The following is a 23801-nucleotide window of genomic DNA, read 5'->3' on the forward strand; positions in this document are numbered from 1 at the left end:
CTCTCTCTCTCTCTCTCTCTCTCTCTCACACACACACACACACACACACACACACACACACACAGAAGATTACCTTCTAGCCATCTGGGTATTCAACGTCTGGCAAATTCTAACAAAACCTAAAGACATGGGTGATCTAGGAATAGAAATCCAATCACTTTAAGATTTTGGCCCTCTGAGAACCAGGCTTTTCACATGAGTGACAAGAAGGATATTGAATCCAAGACATTTTCAACCTCCTTTCTTTACAACATGAAATTGGAGAGAACCCTTACCTTGGCGAACAGAGAGGTCAGTGAGCATTCTTGATTCAACTTATAGAAGTCCTATGTTAATATTTCCAGCCAAAGAGAATGGAAACCAGTATCTCAGAGCTAAAAAGAAATTGTCTCTAAAATAGAAATGGGGAGCTAAAGTGAACAAGTGGATGTGGTAGACAGAAAACAAGTCCTATATTGATTTTGGCAAATTTCCAATATCTTGTCATATTAGTGAAGTGGGGGAAAATAGATATCAGTTCAGAAGGGATGATGTGCAAAGTGTCTGTACCAACTTCAGTCCAACTCTTTGGGTCTGTAGATATTAGGACATAAAATGTATCTCCACAAGCCGAATTTTCATATGATTGGCCCTGCACATCTCCTTATAAATTCTCTTTTGTTTTCTTTTAATTAATCAGTTGTTGTTTGTTTTTCAGTCAATGTCTAACTTTTTGTTTTTCTTGGCAAAGATATTGGAGTGGTCTGCCATTTCCTTCTCTAGCTCATTTTACAGATGAGGAAACTAGGGTAAATGGGGTTAAAGTGACTTGTCCAGGGTCACACAGCTAGTATCTAGGCCAGATTTGAACTCATGAAGATGAATCTTCTTGACCTGAGGCCCAATAGTCTATTCACAGTGCCACCTAGGTTGCCCCTCTTTTAATTCTATTCTTTATATTTAACACTAGATTTATTTATTTATTTTATAGTGGTAGTATCTTCTTCATGTAATAATACTCTTTTTTTAAAGTTGTTTATTTAAGCATTGTCTTGGTGTACTGAGAATAAGAAAACGTGGGTTTTAGACTTGACCCTGCTCCTAACTCTGTGTGAGAGAAATCACATAATTTTTCTGGAGCTCAGTTCTTTCCTCTGTAAGATTAGGGATCAGATCTAAGAATGCATCCCAGTGCTAATGTTGTCTGTGTCTGTGGTTCTGAATGCTCTGCCCAAAGGGATTTTTGGCATCCTATCTAATCAAGAGACTTTTTGGTCCTTACAGAGATAGCATGTACCTAGAAATTTTCCCTCAAGGGAAGGCTCATATTGTAGTTAGTGTGCAAGTTGTATTGTGGAGTTCTGCCTGGCAGAAGCAGGAGGCCAATTGAGAGCCCTGCTCTGCCCTGCACTTCCTGCCAAAAAACACTTCATTTAGGACTTCAGGCTGAACTAGAACTGACTTCCCAGAGGTGAAAAGTCAGGGCTGTATTCTCATTAGCCACTTTTGTCCTTTGGGACTCTTTCTGGAAAAGGGAGTTGGGTTGCTGGGGAGTCAGAATTCAAATGAAAGTTCTGATGTTGGCCTGCCTCCAGCAGGTTGTGGGTGTAGAATGCAGTGGGCAGAAATTCACTAGTATCAACAGACCCTCTGCCATGCTCCAAAGCAGCCACTTCATTGCTACCTCCACCCCCCCCCCCACCTGCCCTAGTTCCTTTTATTATTCCATCCCATTTTGAGTGAATTTCTATGTTTTTGAGTAGGTTAATTTTATGTCATAGTGTTTCATAAGCAGATAATATTTAAAATGCTTTATTTATAGTTAGTCTGGAATCAATTCATAGACTCATTATGTGGCACCTCTGACTCTTTGCCTCCCTAGTTAAAGGTTGCCAATTAAAATGTAATACAATTTATTATTATTATTATTATTATTATTATTATTATTATTAATTATCCCTCACTGGGGAGAGAGGAAGGTTGTATGTTGACAGTAATACATGTTTTCCCATTGATTTATCTTTTTTTTTTTTTTAGCAAGGGAAGTTTCAACCACTAGATCAAGTTGTGATAGATGCAGAATTTCCTAGCTGTTCCATGCTGTTGCAGTGCACTAATCTTGGACTATTTCTTCACCATGTGACAGAGGAAAAAGGTAAGACTACTTAGGATCTGTGGTCAGTCAAAAGACTACTCTCTTCTAGTTAGGTAGTAACCTTAGGATTAGCATTTTATTGATGTAATAAAAACAGAAGTTGTGAACTCAGGTCAAAAACTCATTATCTAGAGGCCCATGACCTATATTGGTACCTAATTGATAGAGTTCTTAGCTTAATTACACATTTAATATCTGAATGTTAACTATCCTTCCATGTTTAGGTTTGGTTTTTGGTTTTTCCTTTGATAACCCGATTTCCTGATGAATTATATGGCCTTATGGGAAGTACTGTGGTCAGTTGCCTCCAAAGGTCTGGGGATCAAAAGATCTAGTTTCCAGTTGTAGCTCTGTCATCAACTAGTTATATAAACTTTAGTGGGTCTATTTCATTTCTTTGTGTCTCACTTTCTTTATTCTTGTAAAACAGAGTAATAATTTCTACCCTGCTTAACATAGAATGCATTGAGGATTAAATGAGCTTTCCTGTTGAAAAATTAAAAGTGAATTGTAAGAGCTCATAAATATAATTTAAAAAAATCTCTTTGTGTGTTCTTTCATTTGAAAGTTATTTATTTGTTTTTTTAATCAAGTATGACTATCTTCCAATGTCAGGGTTTATCACCAATAAATTTCATAAGTGAACTCAATGACCCCCTACACACACACACACACACACACACACACACACACATACACACACACACACACACACACACACACACACACACACTGCCACCATTCCTTATTGTCCAATCCAATCCACTTATATATATATATATATTTTTTTAATTAAAAACATATACACATGCCTGTTGGCAGTGGTAATGCAGTATTTCTAGAAACCTTTGCTGCACTCCAAACATTTTAGCCTATGGAGGCCCTTATATCAATGGCACATTAGTTTAACATTGGGGTCCCATGAGATACCTGTTTTTAGATTTTTCAAGCTTGGTTTGTTTCTGTGTCATGGTTAATGTAGGCAGGCAGAATGGGAACTAGAGTCACTTAGAAGTCTGATAACTTGTGATTGGCCAGGGTCAGAGAAAGTTTGGCCAACTAGGACAATTCTTTTGGGACCAGGCAAGTGTTGGCTCCAAGAACTCTTGGCCGGTGATTGGAAAGAAGAGAACTACATTAATTACACCCTATCTTCAAGGTGCCTACTAAATTCCTTTTTGGCTAAATTTGGAATTCCATTTGTAGATCTGAGGTTGTATGTAGCTCTAAGGCTTTATCAAAGTAATTTCATTAAGACTTTTTTTTTCTTAGCCAGCATTTGGCAGGAAGAAACAACAGGCTTATTTGTGGCCAAGACATGGGGCTACTCTAAATGACTGTTTTCAAAAACTGAAATAATGAAGAAAAATTACTGGTTGTTTTAATTTTTGAAAAGCTAACTCAAATTGTAAATGCAAATAATGAATTGCACAAGTCTTTGCTGTTGCTAATATGTAATCTGAAAGACTCCCTAAACTTGTTGAAGACTTGAGTAAAGGAGAAAGTACACTGATTATAGAATCAGGGGACTTGGGTTCAAATCTTGCCTATGGTACTTCCTTCTAAGTCACTCAGCCTCCATGGAGATGGGGGGTGGGGGGGTAGAAAGGAAGGGATTCAGTTTCCTAGACTGTAGGCTACTGGATTAGCCTGGTTCTAGAAGATGCAATGAGGAGGATGTCTATGCACAGCACTCCCTCCCTTTGTTCAAAATTACGTTCATGTCATGGTCTTCTTTAACTATGATGGTCAGCAATCAAAATAAGAACATTAAACTAGAGTACCTTTGAGGTTTCTTCTAACTGTTATCGTATGGAACTCATTGGCTCATGTACTTCTAGTATTCCAAACCACGAAATACACTGGTTGTCCTTTCCTCCTTCCATCCCCCACCTTGTGCCATTGCCATGTCTTCATGGAGGTCAGGCAGAGGATATCGTTATCTGAAATCCAGCTTTATGTTCTGTCTTTCTAACTAATCTCCCTTACTTCCAGCACTGCCCATGTTTAATCCTTGATTTTAAGAAGTTTTATCAGTGTAAACAAAATTGAATTCTCAGAGCTTGGTCTGGACTCCTGTGTTGGATTATCTTGCATCTCTCTTTTTTTGCTCTGCTTGCAAGAACACTTGTTTCCTTTAGGATGCTCTGTCTGCTGGCAGGCTTATTCTCTTGAGAACTCCTCGCATGAGATCTGTCTCTCAGGAGATTCTCCAAGTGTAGCAAACTTTACACAAATAAAAATGCCTCTCCTGTTTATGTTCCACGTCAAAAGGCCAAGGAGAAAAAAGTGTTTATATGAAAGTGCTTATAATGTGTTTTGATGCTCAGACTATTCCTTCAGGCAGGCAAGGGAGATCTTTCTTTTTTCTCTAAACTTTGTTTTAAGATGTCAAGATTCCATTCTTTTAAGAGAATGGCTCTTAACCTTTTTGTGCATGTCCTGGACCCCTTTGACAATCTGGTGAAGCCTATGGATGCCTTCTCAGAGTAATGATTTTAATACATAAGATAAAGTACACTACGGTTTTAGAGAAAACCAGGAATATTGAAAAATATTTATATCTATATCAACTACCTGATTGTGTGTGAATTACATATATTGTGTATATATAATATATATTATATGTATTATGTGCATAAATTTTAAAACAACAACAAATTGATGCACACCAGCTTAAAAACCCCTGCTTTAGAAGAAGAATTTGTTCACAGGAAGAAAATACCTATAAGGGAACTATGTGTTCTGTATGGTACTGTATAAAATTTATAAAATTACTACTCTGTTTTGTCTTCAGGCAGTAAGAGAAGCGGGGGGGAGAGAGAGAGAGAGAGAGAGATTCTAAATATAATTTACATCATTAAACATGGATTGTGTATAGTCTGCAGTGAAAGTTGAATAATGGAGGAGGACAATTTTTTGACCTGATAACAGGATTAATGTGATGTCTAGTTCAAATAGGTAATTTTGAATCTTTCAAACTTTTCAGTTATCTGGGTCCTTTTTAAGGTGACAGTTATATGACTTTCTTATCAGTCTTGTTCTGCTGATGTTTTTTTAAAGATTGTAAATGTGTTGAATTTCACAGTAGCACGGAAAGTAAAATGGTTTCCTTTTTCTATAGTTAATATTTCTAAGGAATTTTGTGAAAAAATAAAAAGAACAATCCCTATCATTTTTCCCTTTTGGTTGAAAGCACAGCAAAAAAGAAGAATTTTACATGATAAACTTTCACAGAATGAATTCTTTTCCTGTATCTACATAATTATAATTGATCAACACACATTTATTAAGCACTTACTCTATGTTGGGCATTTTGTTGAGGGCTAGGGAAAGAAAGAAAGGCAAAAACACTTTCCCTGCTTTCATGGAAGTAACAGGATAGTGAGGGAGACACTGAAAACAGCAGCATTCATTCAAGATATATTCAGAGTAAGAGTAGTCACAGCAGTTGCAAGACTAGCTGTGAACCAGAAGGACCTGAGTTCAAATGTAACCATACACACTTGACACTAGCTGTGTGATCCTGGGCAAGTCACTTAACCTGGAGTGCCTTGTGAACAGCACCTCCCCCCCAAAAAATAAATAGATATATTCAGAATAGAGGAGAGGTAATATTGGTAGGGACTGCACTGGTTTTCAGGAACTCCTCTTGCAGAAGATGTGATTTGAGCTCAGTCTTGAAGCAAAGCAGGGAAACCAAGAGACACAATTGAGAAGAGTAAATGTCCTAAGCATGGGGGGCGGGCATGAAGGCACTGCAAATATGCCTTTGTAGTTTGTAGTTGGATTGTAGAGTGTAGAGATGAGGCAAATGTTAGAAGAATGGAAAAGTAGGAATGAACTGGGTTTGAAAGACTTTAAATACTAAAAAAGATCTTTACATTTGAATCTTTATATATATATATTGGAACTACTGAAGGTTGTAATTCAGAAGGATGATATGGTCAAAGGTATGCTGCTTTAGTAAAATCATTTTAGCCAACTGAGTGAAAGATGTTTGAATTGGAAGAGACTTGAGGCTGGACAACTGACTTTTAGAATAATCCACTAGTGTGGCTTCTGTTAATGAAGAGAAGGGGACATAGATGAGAGCTGTCCTGAAGGGAGCAGTGCTAAGACAAGTCAACAGATTGGACCTGGGCAGTGAAGTATGAATGAAGAGCAACGTACTCCAAGTTTGTAGGCTTAAGTGAATGGGAAGATGGTGGTACCCTCCATAGTAAGGGGAAAGTTGGGAAGAGGTCACAGGTTGGCATAAAGAGAAGCAGTTGTGTTTTTAGACAAGGAGAATTTGAAATATATAGAATGTCTAATTTAAATGGCCAGTGAATAGATATTTTATATTTATATATATATATATATATATATATATATATACATATATATATATATATGTATATATATATATATATATATATATATTTATACCAGAGTGAAGCAATGAATCTAAGCCTGAATTTAAAGATCTGGGGATTTTCTACTTAGAAATACTAATTGAGACCTGATAATTATCATCCTGCTACTCTGGATGTATCTTTAAGTATTAAAACTTGTCAACACAGGTCTCCATCTGAGCATTATACGCGCGTGCGCGTGTGTGTGCGCACGTTTTTGTGTGTGTGTGTGTGTGTGTGTGTTTCTCCTAGTGATTATCATGTATATAGGACCTAGTTCTTTAACTCCAAAGGATTATCTCTCAGATAAAATAACGTCCCAAAGAGAATAGTATATGCTATAAATGCTATAAATAGTATATGCTCAAAGAAATGCTAATAGCTAATTTACAAAGGAGTCATTTTATATTCTCTTTTGGAAACATTATCTCTAAGAAGTTTCCACTTTGACATCTAAAATCTTGCTTCTTTAGTTACACTTTTGTTACACTCTCTCATGAATCTGTATCCCAGACCTTGTAAACAAAAAAAAAAACTTTTGAGTGACCAGAGGTTTTATTAAAAGGACAACACAGCCTCCAACTATAAATGAGGAACAGGGTACCTCATGTCATCTCTGCAGGTGATCGTCTAGACACAATATATAACTATCATTTCTTAATCCCCAAACTAGCTGTTCTGAAATTAACCTCCAAATGTTGTCTCCCAGGCCAGGGACACCAAGGATTTGTATTAAATCTGTTTAGGACTGTGAAAACTTCTCTCATTCTTTCTCTGCTTTTTTTTTTTTTTTTTTGTCTGATGAAAAAGACAGAACCACAGTGGTTCTGTCCTGAGTGATGACGGCAATGACCTTACCATCACCTGCTTTATTAGTGAAGGAAATGATGTGTCCCTGTTCACTAGATCAGGGGGATCAGAGAGGGGTTCTCGCCAAACAAGTTTCACAGACGGTGGAAGGATGACAGTGGAAAGGATTAATAAAAGGTTATAGCCTTCAGCTCTAGAGTGTGACATTTTGTTTCATATTGCTCAGGCAAAAGCTGTACTGTGATCTTGTCTGATGTGATTAATATGAAGAGCCAAGAAATTTTACCTGATTAAACAAACCAAGTAATGTTGCCAAGCTTTGTATTCCCGGAAGACAGGGGGAAAAAAGAGACCATATGAGTTTGTGAGTTATGGAAAATGTTGAAAAAAAAGATGTTAAAATATGCTTTAGGCAGTTTGTTCAACAATACATCAGGGAAACTTCCAAGTCTACATAACAATTACCCGAATGCTGAACATATTATTTAATTGTAGTCCCTCTTGTATTCCATCTGTATTTCTCAAGCCCAATCTTTCCAGATGTTTTAGACTAGTTTTATGGGCTCCAGACACATTAGGGAGAAAAGACTTTTCAATACATGCACATTATATCAAACTCAGTCAATAAACTCTCAAAATATTAAATGTGCATTGCATTTAAAACACAAGCAAAGATATATATTATTAATTGTCATCAGGCTAGAGCTCTCATAGTTGTTAGCCTTATTGGTTTCTAGTATTTATACTACAGAAATGAGCAAATGTGTGTGTGTGTGTGGGCTTGGGATTTGGGTTGCATTTTCATTCATTCCCCCAGACTCAGTAGTTATGGTAGGGGATTTGCAATATTCTTTGCTTCCCATTGCCACTTTCAGATGCTCCCTCTACTTCCATCCTTACTAACCTTTCCTCTTTTGAGATTCATTCAATATTTGTCACCCAGTTGAAATTTGGTAGCTCTTCTCTACCAAAGCTGAAGACACTCTCTCTCTACACCCAAAAGCCTGCACTATATTAGAGGGCTTTAGCCTACTTACTGACAATGTTTCAAGCACCTTAAAGCCTCTCTCAACTTACTCCTAGATTGGAGTTTAGAGATTGGAACATCACTCCAATTCAGCTATCTACAGAGATAAATGGTCATGCCCTTGATCTTGACATCACCCACAAGTGCTTTCATATTCATGAACTTATCACTTCATCTTTTAACTTTCTTTACAATCCCAGTCATGGTTTTTATCTACACATTGATCTGTGAACCCTCCACCTTTTTACCAGGCAGTCACTTCATACACTGGTTACATTCTCCTTCCTGCCCTATCTTGACCTCCTTGGTCGACTAGTCCAACTCTCCATCCCAATCAGCCTTGGAAAACTCAGCTTTAGACTACTTCTACCATTCAACTTTAGTCTTCTTCAAATACTATTCCATAGAGCTGGAGAAAATTGTGAAACTGCTAACTGGATCCACTACAAATATTTGTCATATAATCCCAACATAACCTTAGTACAGCAAGGCAGTTCTTTGATATGTCCCTAATCGATTCATTATTCCACTCCTCTCAAGCTTCCCCATTGCACCCTCCCCACTTCATACACACATACTCACTCTCACACACACACATATACTCTCTGTTTCTAACACACATGATTTCAAATACATAATCTCCTTTTCCCTCTTCTCCATTTCTTTCTCCTTTTCCCTCTCTATTTTCTTTTCCCTGTTTCCCTCTTCCTCTCCATCTCCTTCTCTCTCTTCCTTCCTCCCTCTCTTTCTGCTGAAAATCTTGTTTTATACTTCACTGAAAAATGTGAGTCCAAGAGTTCCTTCTTGTCCTCCCTTATCTCAGTCTTCCCTCACTATTTTCTCTTCCATCCTTGTCCTCACGTGAAGTGGTGGCCCTCCTCCTTATCAAGCATAAGTGATCCTATTTCATTTAATCCTCTCCAGAAGATTGCCCCCCCTGACATCTCACTCTCTCACTAATCTATTGGCTACTACCTTGCTGCCTACAAAAACACTCATCTCTCCCATCCAAAAAACCCTCATCTGATTTGTTTATCTCTATTTGACTCTACACCTGTATTGTTTCTCACTTTTAAAGCTAAACTCCTTGAGATATGATCTACAATCAGTCTCTCCTTCCTCACACTTTCTTCTACATTTTGTGGTTTGTCTTTTGATCTCATCATACACCTGGAATTGCTCTCTCCAAAGTTACTAATAATGACTTCCTAAATGCCAAATTAAATGACTTTTTCTTAGTCTTTATCCTTCCCGAATTCTCTGCAACCTTCTCTTTTCTCTTGATACTCTCTTCTCTCTGGGTTGTTTTTTTTTTTTTTTTTGAAATTTTTCTTTCCTGGTTCTCCTATCAGTCTGACTCTTTTCATAGTTGTTAGCCTTATTGGTTTCTAGTATTTATACTACAGAAATGAGCAAATGTGTGTGTGTGTCATCTAAGTCAAGACCTTATTTCAGGAGTGTCCTCAAAGCTGTGTATGGAGGGGGAGGGTTTTCTGTTCTCCCTCAGTACTGTTCTTGGTCTCATTAGCTTCCATAGATTAAATTATCTCTATGCAAACCAGTGATTCTCATATCCAACCCTAATTCTCTCTTGACCACTAGTTTCACATCTCCAGATACCTGTTGGACACCTCAAATAATATAATGCCTGGAAAGATCACTACATAAGATGTATCACCCTATCCCTTTGTACTAGAATCTCTATTAAAACTATCATGCATGAAATATTCTTTTAAAGTCTTCTGCATATTGGAAAACTGATGATTCTATTTTTAAGCCTTTTAAAAAACTGTTATATGGTGTTATTGGGTCTGACTTTTGTCAAAATGGAGCAAAAAGAGTTCTCTGAGTTCAGAAGGTGTTTTTAGAGTCCAAGACATACATGAGAATAATCCTAAAGAAGTTATGTGGTCATTTTTGTGCAGGGTGCCATCTTAAGGCCAGGATAAATGCCTCTATAAGCTGTACATCCTGTGAAATATAAAGATAATACAAAAAAGACAGCTTGTCCAAAAATACAGACATATGGAAAAGTAAGATAATTTGTCAAATATTTACCTTAAAAATAGAACGTGTTTCCAATTTTGCCGCAGTTTCCTGTGACTACTTGTCACAATATAATACTCACAGTAATATTAGCAAGTTGCCAACACAGCGTAAAAATTGTATGTTTTCTTCATCTCTGACCACCAACAGAACCTTCTTTATGAGTAATTTCTTATGACTCCTTCGAAGTGTTTAGTATATTACAGGATAGGGAATGGAATGCCCTTGACTTCTGAGGAAAAAAACAAAACAAAACACAACATTTTTTCCCCTCATATTCTGCCCAGATTCTGAAAAATGACTCCCCAGTGACCCTTCTCTTTTCCAGGTAGTCCCTTGAACCAATAGGCAAGAAGTTAATGGGTGGGAGTTCTTATATTACTGACAAAATCCCATTGATACATATTTTTCCTTTTTGTTATTTCAAGGAAGAGACTTAAAACTGTGGGGGGAAGTGGAGCAGAGCCACCCCTTCTTATTGCCTTATTATTAGTCTTAATTTTGGTAAATTTGCAGTAAAAATATAGAGGAAATATACAGCAATGGAGTCCTGGGACTTCCCCACCCTACTAGTATACAAATCCTTTAGTATTGGTACAAATGATTTACTGGAAATTCATTCAGGTTTTCCCTTTCCAAGCAGTTTCCATTCCCACTACTTCCATGTAAAGGGAAAAAAAAATCTTACAAAAGCTATGGGATAATTACCTTGGATTTACATATGGTAAGCACCAAGTTGGCACTGTAATTTACTGTGGCTATAAGAATATTCATGATGGAGGGAAGAAAGCATTGGAGAGGAAGCGATACCATTGCTAGTTGCAAAGAAAATACAAAATTCCTTGAACTGAAGAATGTTGCAGATGGATACATATTTGTTTAATGGTATTTAGAGCTGCCTAGATAGACTGTGGGCAAGGAGAAATGTGTTTTATGAGAAATGCAACTTTTATCCTCATACAGGAACAGTTTAATTATAATGCAAATTTAAATTTTTCAGATATTTAACTGGTCATTCTGCTAATACATCTACGATTCCTATTTGGATCTTTTCTTAGTATTATATCAATCCTGTCAGTTCAGAATGGAGTGATTAACAAACTTTTGTAAAGTTTAGGTAGCAGCCTACCAGTGATTTCTATAAGCTTGGTTCCTGTTAAAGTTTACAGGATCATGCACTATTGAAAGTAGGAGGCAGCTTCCAGAACTGCTCAATAAATTCTTTTGTTTTACAGATTAAGAAACTGAGTTTCAAGGGTATTATGACTTGCTCTATAGTTGCATGTTTTTTGTTAGCAGACTAGAACTAGAAGTAGGATTTCCCCCCTATGATTTTAGGGAATTAATTATTAATCATTAATACTAAGGTAATCTTAAGAAACTTTCAGAAAAGAAAAAATATCTCATATTGATTTGATGCATCTTAAAAACATTTTTATGCATCTTTATTATTTGTGACTAGGAAAGCAAGGAATCATGTTCTCAAGGAAATGACTCACTTGCATGATTAGATAAATTCTGAAAATTAATATGCACATAAAGTAGCTTTTGAGTTTCTTTTGGGTTCTACCCATAGCTCTGATTTTTTTTCTTTATTTTTACCCAGAAATTGGAAATAAGAAGTTTTATAAGTTTAACAAAGAGAAAGCATTGAAGTGGCTGAATAAAAAGGTAAGGTTTTTTTTAAAGCAATAAATGCTTGTCTGTTTAAAGTGGGAGCATCAATAAAACAAGTTATTTAATTTGAAACAGCTTTCTAGAATGAACTGAGCCAGAAAAGCTATTTGAGAATTGCCAAGTATGATCCAATTAAAAGCATGTTAATAATAATTATTCATTTTTAGGGTTCTTTAAGATTTGCAAAGCACTTGCCCCACAGCAGCAGTATGAATTAGGTAATGGAAATATTATTATTCTCATTTTACTGATGAGGAAATTAAGACTCAAAAAGGTTAAACCACTTATTCAAGGTCATTTATCTAGCAAGCATCAGAACACAAACGGGAATTCTAAGTATTTCCCCTTCAAAGTCCAGTATTGGTCGAGATTTCTTTTTCTGTCCAGACAAAAATGAGAAGGTTCCCATGCAATGTGGGGCAGTTTGACATGGGCAAATTGGTGAAAAATATTTTTATTGACCTAGAAAACAATGAATTCAGAGACTAGTTAAACAAAAATCCTTACCTCTATGACTTAATGAATATGAAATAAAATGCAGTTTTAATAACCTCTTATTGAATAAAAGTCACACTATTTTATTTTTCAAGACAGTTGGGTCAATCAACTTGTCCAAGGTCACACAGCTAGGCACTCATTAAGTGTTTGAGTGTGGACCTGAATGAACTCAGGTCCTTCTGACTCCAGGGCCAGTGCTCTATTCACTGCACCAACTAACTGCCCCCTAGTCAAATTATTTTTAAATTCACTGTTGTGCAACTAGTTGATAAACATTAATCAATAAATATTTACTAAACATCTACCATATGTCAGGCTAAATTTAAGGTATTTTTCAATTAACTATAATTTTTGTGCCCTCAATCATTTGGACATCTATAGCCCATTTGTAGATGGTTATGTTTCCGTAAAATTTGTCTGTGACTTCATATCTACCTTAATAAAGATATACGAGAATTATAACTAAAGATGCAGCTGGTTAATGAAAATCAAGATAGTGAACAAATATTTACAGATCTATTAGTTAGAATCTAGGTTACATTTCTGCTCTCAAGATTTGATTGCTTATTTGTTTTGTTTTATCTTAATTAGAGTCATTCATATGTTCAAATTTCTCATGAGGTACTTCAGTTTCACAACCCTCCCTAACATTTCTTAGGAAGGATCTGGACTCAATACAATTTGGTTCTTTTGTAATCTAGCAAGTAAGCAGTTTATATATCTTAGATATAGAAATAGAATTTTTATTCAGGTTGGGGGGGGGTGTAGGGACAATATCGAAGAAGAGAGGTCTTGAAGAAGATAAAAGATATGGGAGGAATCACTTCTAGAAATGCAAGTTAATTCTCTTTACTAGAAGTTTAGTCACAAGGGTATATTAATAAGCCTTAAATTGTGGAAACCATTTGTAACTAATTGGTATTAGTTCCAAGAAACCATGTACTGCTACTGCCAACTGTTCTACAAGCTCTTCATGGGTCAGTATTATTTTTGTCATGAGCTAATATAGTTGTCTGCTTTATCTGAATTTCTATCAGCTCATTCCACACACTACTAAATCTAAATGAACATCAGGTGTTTTCCTACTTTACATATTATTAGCAAATACGTATAAGATCTGACTCTTGCTAGAAGAAGTCAGTGGAGACAAAGTCTGAGAAGAATGTCTTTTGATGATTTAAATATTACAAGATGTCCTTAATTAATACACCCTTAAGTAAAACTTGTTTTGCCCAGCAGAAATATATGATAGGCAGCAATGACCTTGTGATCCTAAACCAGAAGTTCTTAACTGCTTTAGAGACATGTACTCCTTTGGTAATCTATTGAAGCTTGTGGACCCCTTGTCTGAGAGATGTTTTTAAATACATAGAATAAAATACATAAAATTCCAAGGGAAACTAATTATATTGAAATAGTTATTAAACTATATGGGAAAAAAAGAGTTCACAGACTTCAGGATAAGAATCTTTCTCTTAAATAATGAGTTTGAATTAGTCAATGAGATTAGATAATTAGTCAATTGAATTAGTCAATCCAAATTTGCTGTTATTGTTCTAGGCAGAACTATTGAAGACCATCTTTTTTTGAGGTCTCTGGGATTAGTAAGAATTGAGTGCAGTTTCCTGTATATCTACATTTTGTGTCTATAATTATGCCTGTGATAATTTTTTTAGGAGAGATACCCTGTGAGTCTAGATAGTGTAAATTAACCTAATGAAACTCCAGCTGATGTCCTCCAGCAGTAGAAAACAGAAAGATCACTTTAAATTTTGCTAGATTATCATGGCAGTGCCTTGTAAGATTTGTGGCATTTCCTCAGTTCTTTATGTACCGAATAAGAGCTGACAAAAATGTTTGAACAGACACTTGATGCCTCATCTAATACTCTCTTAGTCCTGGTTAATAGTTTAAGTGGATTTTATTTCTTTATTTCATGTATTCTCTTGATGCTTTGAGTAAGCTCATGCTCGTTGCACTTAGGGAAATTTTTAAGTTACTTTGAGTTTTAGATTACATATAATAGGAATAAGCTGAAGTGTTATCATTTCTCCATAATTCTGAATCTAGAGTCATCTTTGATCTTAATAACTTGATTGACCTTTACAAAGCCTTATGTTAATTTCTTCCTTGGAGTGTGGCATGGTTTTCCAAATTGGAAAGGATCAAGGATTCTTTTCAATGGGCATTGATTTCTTTTATTCTCCCCATTTTTATCATTTTGTAGGTGAATCAGACTGTAAGAGCTTTAAAAATTGGCAATGTAAATGTAGGTGCCCGGATACTGTCTGCCACATTTATCCAGGGTGACCATGACTCTGATGTCAAAGAAGGTAAGTTCATAGAATCACAGATAAAAGTCATAGATCTGAAGCTGCCTTCAGAACTATCCCTTTATTTCTTAGATGAGGAAACTTCGATACAGAAAAGTCATGTAACTGGTAAGTACCTGAGATGGGATTTGGATCTCAGATATTGCAACAGCAACCATTTTAGAATAGAGTAAGATACTTGCATCTCAATACCTAGCTAGAAAATTTTAAATCCTTTGGTTTTTATTTCTGATTTTTCCTGATATTTATTTCTGATTTTTATTTTGATTATTTATGATATTTATTTCTCTTGTGTCAAAATATAATAGGTTTGTACCTTTTTTCTGATCCAAGTAACATTTCTGTGGCAAACTTCCTTTTATTAATGCTTGCTTATTTTATGTATTTTACAGTAAGAAAAATAGGGTACTTTCCAATTACATGCATGATTATTTTGTATTTTAATTGAAAAGAATAAATACATTTACAAGATGAGGACTTATCACAGCTTTCAAGGGATGAGAGGATTGGGGACGTTCAACCAGAAAAGAAAAGACATAATAGCTGTCTTCAAATATAAGAAAGCTTTTAATGTAGAAGGAGTAGACTTTTGCTGCTTTGTAAAAACAAGGACAAAAACAGTAGCAATGAAAGAGTTATATTTTATAATTTAAAAGAATTTGAAGCTAGATGGGACCTTAAAGATCAATTACTTAGGAAGTAATAGAGCCAGGCTTCAAATCTGAGTCTCCGGATGCTAGATGTAGTTGAGGAAAAATAGGAATTAGAACTGTCTAAAAAGGAATTGGCTGCTTCATAGATTGTAAGTTTGTACTCCACCACTAAAGTTTTTCATGTAGAAGCTAACTAGCCATTTATTTTAGATGTAATGCTTTGGATATGAATTAAATTGGATTACCTGAATGACTTCTACATAGAATGTAAATTCCTTGAGAACAGGGGCTATCTAGTTTCTCTCTTTGTATTCCCATGTCCTACCTTAGAGTCTGATGAATAGTAGACACTTAGTAAATGCATGCTGATTAATTTACAAGTCAGCTGTTCAGTGATTATGCTTCTTTTAAGCTATGTAACAGGTTAAAAGACTGGCCTCCTACTCTGTAAGACCTCCCATCTCTCATCTGGATGTTACCTGCTCACTCCCTGGACTGGCTCGCTTCTAGTCTACACAAGCAGTATTAGGTTCCCAGCAAGGGACTACCCCAGTTATAGTCAAAGACCAGTTATAGTCTCTGAGTTTGTGAGAGAATATATTTCCCCTATTCACTACTTCAGCTCTTGAACCCTCATGATGTATTTCTATATACACAATTACAGTAATTTTACAGATTTCTGTGAATACTTATTTTTAGCAATAAAACAAAAGTAATAATATCACTAAGTACTCATATTTAAAACCTATGAAAAGTAAATATATTGTCCTCAAATATATCTGGATTTATCACACCAAAGCACTCAGGATCTGTAGGGGAAGAGTGGACCCCATAAAAATCTACAGAGAAAGCACATAAATGAAAAAAAAAACCAACGTGCTTAGAGTAACTCAAGATTCTAGAACTTTAATATTCATGTCCTCCTTCTGTCTTAGGAGCTGTCCATAAGATTTCTTTGATGAATATAGCTGATATGTTGAATAATGCTTCCACTGCTAAACCGAGTTAATCTACTCTGAATTTTGTTAACTCACTGGGCACTGTGTCTCAACCAGACTAACTGATCTACTAAGTAACTTCTTTGATTCTCTGCTTTCAATCTGTTCTCCAGTTCAAATTGATTTAATCCTTAATTTAAGTTACTGTAGTATCCATCCCTTCCAGCTTTGGATCTGGCTGATACAGTTCTGAAATCTGTGTTTTCACCTCAATCTCTTCTTACTTTTCTGAGTTCCAGCTCTCAATCCCTTTTGCAGCTATCTCCACCTAACTTTATGGTTACTAACAGTAGACTTACAGAACCCAGAATTCTAAATTTGGAAGGAAAATAAGAGAACTTAGAGTACAACCTCCTTGCTTTATAAGAGGAAACTGAAACTTGTGATTAAGTGTAAGGACTGGACTATTATACCTGCCGAACAATATTTTTTCAATTCCCCCATTTCCTCAATTGATAGTTAGAAGAACTTTATTACCTTTATACAGCATGATTTGTTTCTAAAAATCTCTTTACTAGGCTCAGAAATTATCCCTTTGTATGATTCAAATATATGAAATTGAATCATTTTACATAAAAATAAGTTTGAAGAGTAGTTCAGAGTTTAATAAATGGCAGTCATCTTACAAACATTCTTTGCCTAATCTGCCAGCCAGTGCCATGCTAGGAGTATTAAGGTTTTCTTTTTGCCAAACAATAAGCAATTTTTGTGATTGGTGGGAAAAGGGGACTCTTTTCTTGTACCCTGCATTCTGATTTGGAACTTAGTGTTTTTCTATTTTGACTCAGATTTAGAGCTAGAAGGGGCCTTAGAAGGTTCTCAGTTTATAGATGAAGAAACAGAAATCCAGGTTAATTAATTTTCCAGAGCTGCCATGGTTAAAGATTGGTGGCAAAGTTGGAACTTGGACATCTGAATCCAAATCTAGTTGTTTCTGCTGTAGCATGCTCTGACTGTTGCCCTCTAGGTTAAACTGACCCTGAAAATCCTTTGCCCTAGATATCAGGAATCCTAAAAAACAAGATGATTTCATTTCTGATATGGTTTTAAAAATCATTTGGGAAGGGCCATGGAGTCTACAGGGGTCTTCATGTGGCATGAAAGAGTCTTATATTTCAGCTTACAAATAAACAATCCAACTTACCAGTGAACTTTTGGGATAGAAGCTTTCAAAATTGGGGAGTGCCTGTAGTTCAAAATAGTATCCCAGGTAACAGAAGAAAGATGCACTCCACATACAACATTTAGTTTTTGTTTTTTCATTGTGTAATTTGGAGGCCCTAGGGAGGGTAGAATAATGCTGTTTATGCTTATTTTGAATGTTGGTTAAAGATTACCTCTGAATTTCATAAAGAGTGAATGACTTTTAATTAAGGAGTTTAAGAAATCTTATTGCTCATTTTGGAATGAGGTTATGGAAAATTACTTTTACACTGAGGAATTTCATTTTAAAAAACAACACCCAAGAATCTTTCTTTTTTTCTTTTTTGGCTATTTTTAAAAATGTTCATTAGTAGTTAAATGAAGAAAAATAGATTAAGTACAGGAAAGTGATGGTTCACAAAAGAGTATGACTTCTTAATGTTTGTATAATGCATTAAGTGTTTGTTGTTATCCATATAAGAGAACAGTCATGTTGAAATGCTCACCTTCCTTATGTGCAGAAGTGGCTGAAGAGACCTTTTGTTATTGCTCCTATTCAGACGGTAAACTACTTTTAGGGAAAGGCTGTGCCTTAGATTTCTTTTCTTATTCCCCAAAGTGCCTCACAGCATACTGATCACTTTAGAAGAGCCCAGTAAATTTTCAGTGTTGCTTTGGCAGGCGAACATGTCTTTGGTTCCCTTTGGTTTGTCTGCTTCTATCTCCTAACATGTCCCAGCTCTGCAGCATCATGTAAAGATGTGCATCAGAGAAAAGAGCACTGGATCTGGCAGTAAGGAAGATCAGAGTTCGAATCCCACCTCAGACACTTGTGACCACTCATCTGTAAAATGAGAGGGTTCAACTTGCTGGTCTCCAAGGTCCCTCCCAACTCTACATCTGTGATTGAATAGCCCACTGTGGTGATAGCTACAGTTTATGTATCACACCTGGGAAAATCAAAGAGGGAGGGGATATTTTGGAAGAACTTGATAAGATTCACCAAGCCATAATAAACTCTGTGTGAAAGTAGTCACAGGTGGAGTTTGGCAGAAACTCAAAATAAGAGGCTCTCTGCTTTGAAAAATGGGGAAAGGACATTGAATGTTTAACTTAATGTGAAATATTTGCTGCAGTGAGGAGGTTGAAGTATATCTTTTGAAGCCTGAACCCATTTCAGCTGAGTCATTTGATTTCCTTGCCAAATGGAGAGGCATGATGTCTAACAGAGACAATCCTCTATACATGAATAAGTCCTTAGTTAAATTCTAACTCTGCCAGGAGGTAGTGTAGTACAGGGGGAGCAGTGGCTCTAAAATCTGAGTACAGATTATCCTCTCAATGCTCATTATTTGTATGTGACTTCAGGCAAATAATTTAACTTCTCTGAATCTTGGTTTCTTCAACTATAAAATAATTTGTTGACTTTTCCAACTCTTAAGTTTGTGATTTGATTCTCATTTCCAAAACCTTACAGAAGATTTTAAGTCACAGTGTCTAACAGAACAGGAAAAAAGCCAGATTATCCTGTGAGAATTTATAGGTGACAATGGGAAGAAAGCAAACCTATGTGAAGGGGAACAGATTGGCCAGTATGTTTATATGGATCTCTTCACATAATTGTAACAGTAGAACCACATTTGGATGGTTTCTTCAACTATAAAATAATGGACTTGGATTTGTTGACTTCTAATCTCCTTTCCAACTCTTAAGTATGTGATCTGATTCTCATTTCCAAAACCTTATAGAGAAGAATGTCAGAAGATTTTAAGTAGCAATGTATAACAGAATAGGAAAAAAAAAACCAGATTATCCTGTGAGAATTTATAGGTGACAATGGGAAGAAAACAAACCGATGTGAAGGGGAACAGATTGGCCAGCATGTTTATGTGGATCTCTTCACATAATTGCAACAGTAGAATCACATTTGGATGCTATCATCTCAGGTGTTTTCTATGAAGCAGTAACACTTCCAAGAATAAAGTCAGGATTGTTAGCTAGACTTGGTTAAATACTTACAGAAGAAATATAACTGAGAAGTGAGATAATATAAAAGGTACTTGGATCTGTTCTCAGGAGTTTTATAAAAGAGGGAGAGATTCTCAAGAGACAAGAAAATATCTTACACTAAAATGACAGATGACCAAGAAAGCCTCAACTACTAATCAAGATACCTGCTTTCTCATCTCTGTAAAAATCTCGGATGATCTTGGCACTGAAGGCATCTTGGAGAAAAACATGAAAAGGGAATAAGACTTTTGCAAATGATTTTCTATAGCAGACCAAATATTTACAGTGTAGAAGCATAGAAAATGTAAGAAACTATTGTTTATTATTTTGTTAACTTTTTAAAAAGCATTTGAAGAAATTGAAACCTTGAAGACTTTAGATAAGGTTTCTCCTACATGTACATTAAAATTATGCAAAAATAGTTTATAATTATACTCATAAGTTTACTATTCCACTGAGGATTAATAGGTATGTTCCACATGTAAACAAGAGAATGATTTTTCATGAATGATGGTTTTCCAAATGTTCTTTTTTATAAATAACAAGGTACTTATTATATAGTGTCCCAGAACACTTCAAAATCTCCTGATTTTGAGATCAGAGCAAGGCAATTGTTTTAACCATTGTTAAGGAAATTGTTTTAACCATTCACACTAGGTAAACTAGAGTGGATGAAAGCTCCTGTTGCATAGACTATGACTTAGAACTAGACTACAACCTGCTGAAATAGTCCATTGGCTTACTGTTTTTTTTTTAATGTAGATAAGAGTTAAATATGTTTATATTGGAATGGAAAAAAATTGAGATGAATCACTCTTGTGAAATTGCTGTTATTGACTCTATATCAAAAAAGCTAAAAACACAGGTTATTCCCTAGTTGATACTCTGTCTACAATTTATAGAACATTATAACGTCAGAAGAATTTAATTTATAACTAATCCAATGAACAGTGAAATTATATATAGCAGGGCAAATAGACTGTAACATTTTTTCCAGTGATAGTTTGTATTCCTAAAAAGATATTTTTTCAGGAAATTTATGATTGGACTGGAAAAGGAGATTGACTGGTTATGTAATGAGAAAGACAACAGATAGTCAATTCAGATGCTATTATATAAATATTTTGGCATATTAAAAGATTAAGAGGAAAGAGCTCCAACATATTTGATATTTGCTCACTTAAATTTATGGAGAAAATAATGACAGAAATCACACAAAGAATGAGTTATAAAAGGATTATATTTAGCACTGGTAAAAGGATCACCTCTTACTAGGAAAAAATCACAGTTTATCAAAGTATCATTGTTATCAGTGTTACAAAATCATTTTTCTACATTCGTTTACTGGTTACTTACAATATTTTGATGCTGATCTTAACCATGCCACTTAATCATAAGTATGGTTCAAGGCTCCCAGCCCTAAAGAAGGTTATACATGCTTGCCATTGTGCAAATTGGATATTCCTGATCAGATTGATATAAAATAGTAATTATTTTTAAAGTGATCATGATGTACAATTTGTCACCTACCTTTAAGGCAAAGTTTGACCTAAGCACATAAAGGGAAAAAAGCCAACAATAGATGAAAATTACCTATTGTTTGGATTATGACATGCAGTGAAGATGAAAAACTGCTAGAGTTTGTCGATCAATAAATCAGTTAACGTTTATCAAATCCTTACTAGGTGTCAGCCACTATATTAAGTGCCATGTATATAAAGAAAATAACATCATTTCTTCATCATACATATTGAACACATACTGCCACTGGATTAAAATGTTGGGCCCACAATCCAAGATGAAGAAGAAAATGAGCTGAATTATTTGGGAAATTGTTATCTAAATAATGACACATTTCCTTCAGAAACAAAATCCCAACTTTTTAAAACAAATAATCTATTTCAGTGTGGTCCCTAATCAAGGAATTTGAGGGTTCTTGAAGAGTTAACAAATGAGCATCAGTCAGAGGACAAGGGAGAAAACAGATTATGAAGAAACTACATTGTATAAGGAAGAAAGAACTTGAAGAGGAACCAGAGTGAAAGATCATCAAAGAAATGGAACCAAGTAAAGAAGATAGACTGCATGTTGTAAGAGCAAGGGATGGAAGATAGAAGGCCAGGTTGCTCCACTGGTACCCTCATGATCTCAGGAGAAAGTGAGGAAGGACCTCTAGCACCATGGGTGGACATGAATAGGAGTCACACAAGTTGGTCAGAAATGGATGGTTATATTCTGTATTAGAGAGACTATCCCCATTGATGAGATCAAGTACTATGTTGTTTATAAGAAGTAAAAGGAAGAGAGATGGAGATCATTTTAAAATCAGAAGGTCTCAACTCTAAAAATGAGCTATTTCTATCCCCATATGATTATCCTGCCCTTACTAATGATGTTTGGTTATGCTGTAGTATTTTATATTAAATACTGACATTAAGAACAAGACTCTGAAACAGATTCCATGGTCTTATCTGTTTCCAACTAATGCCAGAATCATATTTTAGTCCTGAAGCATTTGCCAAATAACTGTAAGATCCAGATGCTTTAGAATTAATGATTATACATTCTGCTGAGTTAGCCTTTTACTTTGAAAAAATATATTTTATTAGTTCTAAAGAAAAGACACATAACATAAGCATCCTCTTAAAGCAAATACCTTTTCAAGGACATAGTCTATAGATTACTTCAATTCTCTAAAATAATCAACCTAGTTACTATGGATTTCATTATAAGTTTTGGAAGAGAAATAACTAGAACTTTTCAACTAAGAAAAAAAAAGCTATGATAAAACTGGCTATTCCATACTGCTAAAGCTACCCCATTTAAGGATCTCAAATGTAAAATAATTCTTGGATAATGGATTTTTTTCTTACAGCCTTAATTTCATTTTCTTTCAGAGGACTATATCCGTTATGCTCATGGCCTAATATCTGAATATATATCTAAGGAATTAAGCGAAGACTTGGCTAAATACTTAAAGTAAGTATTATTCATGTTTAGTTAAGCTGAAGAAGTGTACTGCCTTTTGCTACCCAAGAAAACAATTCCCTTGATATTCAAAAAGAATTACTTATCAGATCACAATTTTTAATAATAGTGTTTCCTGTCATTTGGTGTCAAATACTAGGTAATTTGGAGGGTCTTTTTATAGTTTTTGATAGTTTGACATTCTATACATAAACAAAGAATGAAATGTGAGTAAATGTGACTTAAGAAGACAAATTTATTACATTTACTTTGATCCCCAAATTACTCTGTTTCAGAGTTGCTCTATAGATTTGCATCATGATAATTCATCAAGGGGAAAAAAAACTATTTGTAGATTGATTTTAAAAAAATATCAGATTTAAAAGTTCCATTAAATTTCTTTGTGAAATCAAAACCATCCTGTTGTACGAGAAAAAATGCCAGATTTAAAAGCAGGAGACTGATGTTCAAAATCCAGCCAGTACTTGGGGTAAGGAGCAAATCATTCTTTAACTCTTTGAGCTTCAGTTTCCTCATCTCTAAAATGGTGTATGCTTGCACTGCCTTCCTCACAGGGTTATGAGGAAAATGTTTAGGAAAACTTAAAACTTTCCATTTATATGTGAACTGTTGCTGTCACATGTTTGTATATTTATGCTGAGCAGTTTGGTGGCATAATGGATAGAGTGTTGGGTCTAGAGTCAAAAAGACTCATCTTTCTAAGTTCAAATCTGACCTCAGACACTTACTGTGTGACCTTGGGCAAGTCACTTAACCCTGAGATAGAGAAAGAAATGGCAAACCACTCCAGTGTCTTTGCCAAGAAAAGCCCAGATGGAGTCATCGAGAGATGAACATAATTGAAAAATAACTGAACAACAACAGCAATATATATATATATATATATATATGCTATTGTATACCATTATATGTTTGTGTTCTGTTGTATTGTGTATTATATATTTAGGGCTGTCTCTTTTTGTCCTGATTCATATCTGGCCACTGGATCCAGATGGCTCTGGAGGAGAAAGTGAGGCTGGTGATTTAGCACAGCACCCTCTCACTCAAATTCAATTCACTTGCTTGTCATGACATCACCTTCCTGATG

The 23801-nt window shown here is 35.3% G+C and overlaps 1 protein-coding gene across 3 annotated transcripts in view; it reads left to right on the plus strand.

Annotated features, from left to right (window-relative positions):
• The window catches only part of RNASEH2B (ribonuclease H2 subunit B), an 89143-nt gene that overhangs the window by 44919 nt on the left and 20423 nt on the right, over positions 1–23801 (plus strand). For all 3 annotated transcript variants that reach the window (XM_074217169.1, XM_074217168.1, XM_074217167.1), the window contains exons 5-8: positions 2017–2134; positions 12021–12085; positions 14817–14922; positions 22624–22705. In XM_074217169.1, coding sequence (XP_074073270.1) covers positions 2017–2134; positions 12021–12085; positions 14817–14922; positions 22624–22705 — 371 coding nt within the window. The remainder of the gene's footprint in view (positions 1–2016; positions 2135–12020; positions 12086–14816; positions 14923–22623; positions 22706–23801) is intronic.

Source organism: Macrotis lagotis, chromosome 1 (assembly GCF_037893015.1).
Source record: "Macrotis lagotis isolate mMagLag1 chromosome 1, bilby.v1.9.chrom.fasta, whole genome shotgun sequence".
Taxonomy (NCBI): domain Eukaryota; kingdom Metazoa; phylum Chordata; class Mammalia; order Peramelemorphia; family Peramelidae; genus Macrotis; species Macrotis lagotis.